The sequence below is a fragment of the Trematomus bernacchii genome, unplaced genomic scaffold (assembly GCF_902827165.1).
Source record: "Trematomus bernacchii unplaced genomic scaffold, fTreBer1.1, whole genome shotgun sequence".
NCBI lineage: Eukaryota > Metazoa > Chordata > Actinopteri > Perciformes > Nototheniidae > Trematomus > Trematomus bernacchii.
In genome coordinates, this window is record NW_022987739.1 from 1,552,054 (window position 1) to 1,560,609 (window position 8,556).

An 8,556-nucleotide genomic window follows, 5' to 3' on the forward strand; every position below is an offset into this window, starting at 1 on the left:
GGTGATTGTTGTTTCAAAACCCAGCAGTGTCTATTTGTAAGATACTGTTTTAAAACTCAGTTTTAGCTTAAAGAGGGAGATAATGTCTGTTCCTCTTCAAATGTTAATCAGGGTCCAACCTGTATTGAGGACAGCAAATGACGTAAGAATACAAAAGAATCCAACCAAAACCAATACACAAAAAATGTAATATACAGGTTGAATCCTGAAATAAAAAAACGATTGCAAAACATTATATTAAACATGTGCTGTGGCTTAGTGGGTCAAAGTGCCTGTCTAGTAAACAAGAGGTCCTGGGTTGAAATCCCGGCAGCGCCTCGTGTTAGAGAGAGCAGAGTTTAACTGAAAAACCTGAAGATGCCTCTTTAGATTTGAGATAATTCTGCTCAAGATGAACCAAAAACTCTCTTTATCCCAAGTTTATAAAACTACAAGTAACGCTCAAACAGAGATGAGAAACAGCTGTTAATTATATTGAATATTATTAACAATGATATTAGTATGAATATTAATAATATAAGAACCCGGACCCATTTCTACTTTTGGGAAAATTAAGGGGAACATAGTTTAGACTAAATAGACCACCTAGAACACATTTCTGACAAGTAACCCACCCTAGTGTCACATATCTGAAATGTGATATATATATGTCACATTGGGCTTTAATGGTAAAATAACTCTTATATATAACTTCATTAACGAGGATGATTTTTTGGTTTAAATTAGTTTGAACATTCTTTGAATTGAAGAATAAGAACATATCAACTCAATATAATTGAATCAGCTAAATTAACTGAGCAGATCATAATCATATTTCTAATTGTGCATATATGTCACTTTGAGTTTACTGTGAAAGTTTAGGGTTAAAGTCCCGATCAGTGTCACAGCGATGTTTGTCTCATTTGTTTCATATCAATTTGATCAAGAAATGTTTCCACAACAGGTTAAATGTAATAAAGGACATGTTATGTAAACATTTTAATTCTTAAATGGCTTGAATTTTCCCTTTAGCAACAAACAAAAAAGCTTTTGAAATGTAGCTAGTTCTGTCACATGTGTTAGCCTGGCACATGGACATCTTGGACATGTTATGGGAACACAAAATCACATGACCTGGACCATGACCCACCAGACTGTTCAGTGTGTGTCACTGAGGGACTTCATGAGATAAAAACAAGGCTAAAGCTGAATGAGGAACTTTTCAGAACATTGAAAGTTCATGTGACACCCGGTGGGTCCTTATGGGTTAAAATATGGATGGAAAAGAATTAAACATGATTAAGAATGGTAATTATAATCATAACAATAATACTTACACTATTAAAATATGTATTACAATTATTATTATTATTAATAGTAATAACTACCTAAAAGTTCATGGAGAACAGGTTTTATGTATACACACAAAAAAATGTAACAAGGGAATATACTTTGTTACATTCCACTACAAAAAGTAGATAAAATAAAAAGCTATTTTAAATTGAAAAAGAAAATACACAAAGCCTTCTGATATTTTCCACTGGTTGGTTTTATTGAGCAGAACACCTGTCTTTGTTTTTGCTTTTTTACACAGCAACATGAAAATCTTCCCACTTCCACTTTTACTAGCATTAGTACAAAATGTGTGTTTACAAAAGGATCCTCTCAGACGGGGGGGTCATGTGTCGGGGAACAGCAGTGCAGAGATATCAATAATAAACTCTGTGTATACGTATTATGAGAAAAAACAAAGTGAATGAAAGCTAACCTGCTACTGGAGTGCTCTCAATGTACGTCTGAGATTCAGCACAGTTTAATTAAACACACAAGACTACAGTATGTGCATTGAAGTCCAAAAGCTATACAGTACAAAACTATGCAAGGGATTTCATTTTACCCCGATTAACCATCCGATTGACTTTTTTTCAACAGGTTGTCAAATATCTTGCATCATATTCCTTGTTTTAATCCAGAATTGTAAATAAAAGCAGGTAAAATAACCCGCATATTGACATCTATTAATGTCCTTTGAGATTGACAGGTTTTAAAGGGGTAGTTACATGACAGGCAGCAAAAAAAGCAACAAAATAAAACACATATTATTAAGACATACAAATGAGGTAAACAAAACCATGGTATTATCCACATACCAAATACAGTCTTTCATTATACTTCATAAAAACCTTAGTGTTTTTCCATGAATGACAATTTATATCTTTTTGTTTGGGTGTAAACCGATTGAATTCCTGTTCTTTAAGATTTTTTAAAATTATTTCTATCACTATTCCTCGTTTTATAATAATTATAGTAGTAGTAGCACATGGAACCAGAACAATAATTGCCCTTTTTTTCATCTTCTTCCTTATTTTGTAAACAAACAAATGAAAAAAAACCCTCCCACCCCAGGGTGTCAGTCATGAGGGTCGATCATCTCCTTCCTATAGAGTGGTGCAGGGATGTCATATTTCTGTTCGGGACCATGAAGGCAGCATCTCCCTGATTCCCTCAGCTAAAAAGTCAATGGAATTACTCCATGTGATTTTGGATTATTGCAAAAATAAACTCCGTGTCAAACAAACGTTAACGATACTTACACGTTTTGTTCAGCAGAATAATCTCCACATTTTAACACCACTTATGATTTCTGAAGTAAAAAGCTAATGTTGGGCTATAAAGGAACTACAGCACGGTCACATGACGTCACACCACCACCACCGCTAAGCTAAAGGTGGCTAATGTTGAGCGTGATGACGTTTAGTCGTCTCATTTATACACTTGTTAGCAACCGCTGTTTTTAAATGCACCAGTGGGGTATTAACTGACGTATTTTATGTCGTAGAACAAAACGTAAAAATCTCTTCAGCTTGTGTTGACCACAGACCTTATTTCAGGCTAACAACCAAAAATCTAAAAACCATCGACTTCCAGACGAGGGGACAGGAAGTGCTAAAATGCTGACTCATTTCCAGGTTCTGCTGACTCATTCCTGCACCACTCTACGGCTCATTGACAGAGTCACTTCCTGCGTTGGAGTTTATAACTCATCCTTGAGTTTAGAGTCTGTGTCTTCATCGTCCTCTTCTTCCTCCTCCCGCTCTTCTTCATCTCCCTCCTCATCATCTTCTTCTTCGTCTCCTTCCTCCTCCTCATCCTTCTCCTCTTCCTCCTCGTCTTTCTCCCTCGCCTCGTCCCTCTGATTGTCGTCTTCCTCGCGCTTCTTCCTCTCCTCCTCCTCTAGGCTTTCCTTCATCTTCTTCTCCGCGTCCTGCAGAGGATTCACATGTGAATAAATAAAATAACGTATAATTGATGATTCTGTGTTTGAATGGTCATTAAAATATAACCACTCTATAATAAAGTACATTTATTTAGTTTAATCCCTTCTTTTTCTTTTGTTACACTAGAAAAATTACAAACTACTCAATAGACAAATGCATGAGCGAGATACATGCAGTCAAATAAAACTCTGCACTGACCTTAGTTTTACCCCACATGTCGTTTCCCACTTCCTCTGCCAGCTTTGGGTCGTTGGTGATCAGGAAGTTATCAAAGATGGTGCCGGACTTCACCTGCGTCAACAAGAAATCAACATTTACTGTTAGGAACTTCATAATAATAATAAATGAAATTTCTCAATAATAAGACGATCAGCTGCAGTTTCTTCTCACCTGCCACAAGTCGAGTCCGATCACGCCGATGCTGTCATACTTATAGATCTCAGAATCAGCGGTGTACTCCGGGTTGTCGACCTCAGGGTGGACCCACTTGCCCTTGTAGGCCGGGTTAGTGATCTCTTTGGGGTTCCACTCTCCCTGTGAACACCAGACAGAGAGGGGAATGTAAACGTTTTGTTCTCCAACAGAAAATATGTTAGTCTCTAAATGAGGCGACTAAACGTCATCACGCCCAACATTAGCCACTTTTAGCTTAGTGGTGGTGACGTGAAGTCATGTGACTGTGCTGTAGTTCCTTTATAGCCCAACATTAGCCACTTTTAGCTTAGTGGTGGTGACGTGAAGTCATGTGACTGTGCTGTAGTTCCTTTATAGCCCAACATTAGCCGCCTTTAGCTTAGCGGTGGTGACGGGAAGTCATGTGACCGTGCTGTAGTTCCTTTATAGCCCAACATTAGCCACCTTTAGCTTAGCTGTGGTGACGGGAAGTCATGTGACCGTGCTGTAGTTCCTTTATAGCTAGTGATGCTCCGATTGATCGGCCGCCGATCGATCGGTGCTCTCTAAAAATGCCGAACGCGAGAGCATGACGTAAAATGATGACGTAAAATACATGACACTTTTCTCAGTAAAATAGCGGTGTGCAACGTGTGTGAAGCAGAAATCCTGCAGCTCCACCTGCTGTGACGGACCGGTGAGCGGAGCAAAACAGAGTTAGACCTAACACACTTAGCTATTTTATCTACCTCTGGAACAAGCTAAACTAGTTCTAAATATATTTATTCTTCACTATCGGGTCACTCATTACTGGATCAGTGAGCTGCATGAGATACTGACAGGCTGTCAGGAGAGAGAGAGAGAGGGGGGGAGAGGAAAAGAGAGCGCTTCCACTCATTTCTCCCGTGTTATTATCCAAAGTTAATGTAAACTTGAATAATGTACTTCATTTTAATGTAATAATTATGTTGGCTGTTGTTTGTGGAAGCGCCAGTGAATGAGCCCCATTAACTGAGTTTTAAACATCACTTTAAATGGAAGATCCCCATAGGCCCCGCCCACTCGATCGGCGATCGGTATCGGTCGATACTGATTCCGGCGATCGGCCCCAAAATTGGCGATCGGAGCATCCCTATTTATAGCCCAACATTAGCTTAGCGGTGGTGACGTGAAGTCATGTGACCGTGCTGTAGTTCCTTTATAGCCCAACATTAGCCGCCTTTAGCTTAGCGGTTAGTGGCTTTTAAGTTTTTTTCTGTTACCTTGTATTCAGGGTTAGCGACCATGGGCGGCTCCCACTCTCCGTCCATCTCTTCGTCCCAGTCTTCGGGCTTCTTAGCGTCGGGGTCGGGAATGTTCTCTGCCTTGTCCCAATCCTGACAAAGTCAATGAAAGAAGACAAGAATTTAAACAACATTTCCTATACAATGGCCCATTACTTCAGGACCCCAATATATATTGTCGTTCCCTACATTAAAATTAGGTGAATATAGTCTATCAAGCCAAATATAAACGTGTACTGTTTAAAAAAATGCCTCCCTGAATGATAGAGAGAAAAAAAATGTTTTTGAAGTGTACCGACCTCTGGTTTCTGATCTTCCGGGTCGGGGACCTTCTCCTGGTCATCCCAGTCCTCCGGCTTCTTGGCTTCGGGGTCTTTCACTTTTTTGGGCGGCAGGACGTCCCAGTCCTCCTCCAGACTGCCAGACTCCACCTTCTTGTTGTCGATCTTCACCTCGTACGTGTTGTCGGGGTTCAAGATCAGCGTGTACAGGTGGGAGTACTCATCATCCTGCAGGGAATAAAGGAAATCTTAAAGAGGCTCTATTCTGCTTTCTGTGGTGTTCCCTTTCCTGTAGTGTGTGTTATAGGTTTCTGTACACGTAAATGGTCTGCAAAGGCTAAGATCCCTGTGTTCCCTCCAGAGGGAGTTTCTCTCCCACACACCCTCCCCACTGCCTTACTGTCTAATACATGCATTGTTTACATCAAAGCAAATTCCCTATATCTGTAAACCTGATTAGAAAACACGTTTGACATGTCCCAAGTTAATATAAGAACAATAATGGATTCCTCACCTTGCACCTGATGTCCTTGTTGATCAGATGGTTTTTGCCTTGGTAGTTGAAGATGACGTGAACCTTCTTTGTGCCGGGGCCGCAAATGTCCGGACCTGAACAAGATAACAAACAAATAAATACATTTGAGTTTTTACAAATCCTTCTTGTAATGCACTTCATCATGCCTCTGGTACTGAAGAAATTGTTTAACTATTTACAAATGTTTATATATGTAATATGTATTATAATGTGGTTTGGATTTAAATTATAATAAAGAATCAGACATATTGAAAGAAACACACAAAGTGCTTTACAAATATGGAAAATACATACAAGATAAACGGAAAAATAGGGGGAAATGCCATAATAGGTTTTTTTAGAAATGGGGAAATCCACAGATTACTTGTACTGTTATCAGTGTAGTAATTAAGGAGATGCATTTGTCCTCACTGACCGAACATGAGGTTGTAGACGGAGTCTCCGTGCATCTCCTCCTGGTTGAGGCTGGAGGGGAACAGCTTGATGTAGCCCCCCCCACAGTCGATGCTCTGCTCGTGCTTCACGCTGAACTGGATCACCAGGGGCTCGCCTTTATTGCTGAAGTCATCAAAACGGGACGAGGAGGCGTAGAAGCGAGCGTCCTGACTCGTCTGCAGACCTGCGGAGAAAACACAAGGGTTATTTTAATTTAAATAAAACACCGTCAGGTCAGATTGTTTTAAAATGTGTGTACTTGAGCTAATTTCACAAACATGTCTGCACTTTTTCCCCAGCTGAATCCATATAGTTTATACGACATTTGAAAGAAGATAAGAGAAGAAAATTGTGGATGTATTTTTTTGTTATAATAATACATTTATAAAAATCATTATAATATACGTTATTAAATAAATAATAATCGAAAACCAATACATTTAATAATAATACATATAATGAAATTATAAGAATAGTAAGAATAAGAATAAGAATATTAGTAATAATAATAACAACACTAATAATTAGGGATGTCAACATTTACACTCATGATTAATTTCTGGGAACCTCGAAAAATACCCAGAGGTGGGAAGTAACGAAGTATATTTACTCAAGTACTGTTCTTTAGTACAATTTTGAGGTACTTTACTTGAGTATTTCCATGTTAGGCTACTTTGTACTTCTACTCCACTACATTTATTTAATACCTTAAATTACTTTACAGATTTGGATGAATGATGTGAAATATATTCAACTCTTAAATCAGACTTTAGTTCCACCTGGAGTAAATCCACAAGCTACCCTGCAGTATACAAAGTCATTCAAACTAGCTGCACCTTTACCAGCTTTGAGAACACTTTAATGATCAATCATTATAAAACATATCATATATATTATTCTGAAATGGACCAATCTGCACAATGAGTACTTTTACTTTTGGTACTTAAAGTATATTCTGATGATAATACTTTTCTACTTTTACTTGAGTAACATTTTGATTGCAGGACTTTTACTGTAACAGAGTATTACTACACTCTGATACTTCTACTTTTACTCAAGTACAAGACCTGAGTACTTCTACTTTTACTCAAATACACGATCTGAGTACTTCTACACCTCGTAAAATAAATAAGTAATGCAAATTAACAAGTTTGACCCCTAATGCCTCTAGTAATTATATATCTCCAATCTCCGTCCAGGGAGATAAAATCGCATACACTTGGACTTAATTTAAAAAACTTGTTTGGATAAAACCATATGACTTCTATTAAAGAATATATAATGCCTCAGTACTTTGGCTCATAAAATAAGCAAGTAAAACATTTAAAGTAATGGCCCTCATCAAAACCTTTATTTACTTATATAGCTCAGGCTCAAACAAAACTCCCACTAAAGCCCATTGGATAAACAGGGGATACACACCCTTCTTTCAAAACAATGTGGGAGTTAACCACCTTGCACAAATCCACAGAGGGTGGATTAAACCTAACCTCTCCCCCCCCCCCCCCCCCCCCCCCTTTACCTTTGTCTTGCTCGGCATCTCCGTAGAACTTCCCTGCAGTCAGGACAAACTGGCCGTAGTCGGTCTTGTGTTTGGATTCAACCCAGCGACTATTCCAGGCATCTGCAGGAGGAAAATATAAAATAAAATTAGGTTCAGCTGCAAGGAAACACTCACAGGCTTCACATCCACCTCTGGTGATGCATGGGAGCAGGTGCAGATGTGGATGTGGTGCAAGGACAAATCACTGCCTGTGTTTTCTATAAGGAAAAAGGTGATAAAAGACAGCTTTGGGTAAAGAAGGGTGACTGAGGAGGACCAGGGGAGAGACGTGCAGGGGGGAGGGGGGGATGGGGAGTCAGACTGATAATAGCTGGGGGGTAAAATTGAGAGAGAGGACAGACAGGAAGGGAGGAGATAGGGGGTCAAAAGATGAATGAAGCCCGTGGACACCTAATGCATATCAAACTGAAGCAGAACATTAAACAGAAATGCTGATTTATGACCTGTCATGCAAAAAAAATCTAACCACCAAATATGAATATAGCCACCACCATTCATGCACTGATACAGTATTGTTATATTGAATGAAACACATAAGAATAAATGATGTAGTTTGGACTAATATATTGAATAAAAGGATCTTACCCCCATCTTCAAATTGCTCTCGCATATATATATTGGAGTCGGCCAGTGCAGATACGGCCGACACCGCCATCAAAAGCAGCGACAGGGCGGTCATTGTGCAGAGTTAAAGCACCCTGAGGAATAAGAAACACTAATTTAATCACAAATAAGTCTAAATAACCGAGCAGCAGGCGTTGTTATTCGGCGCAGTCTCTCAGTAATGTGAAAAAGGCTGAGGCTCTCC

The 8,556-nt window shown here is 39.1% G+C and overlaps 1 protein-coding gene across 1 annotated transcript; it reads right to left on the reverse strand.

Moving 5' to 3' along the window:
* Positions 1 to 1,510: 1,510 nt before the first annotated feature.
* On the reverse strand, positions 1,511 to 8,556 carry LOC117495613 (calreticulin-like). The gene is made up of 9 exons (XM_034146965.1): positions 8,334 to 8,556; positions 7,707 to 7,808; positions 6,165 to 6,368; positions 5,729 to 5,823; positions 5,233 to 5,442; positions 4,913 to 5,026; positions 3,648 to 3,791; positions 3,456 to 3,548; positions 1,511 to 3,244 (listed from the first exon to the last, which is right to left on the reverse strand). The coding sequence occupies exons 1-9, from the start codon at positions 8,425 to 8,427 to the stop codon at positions 3,014 to 3,016; spliced, it is 1,287 nt and encodes a 428-aa protein (XP_034002856.1). The 5' UTR covers positions 8,428 to 8,556; the 3' UTR covers positions 1,511 to 3,013.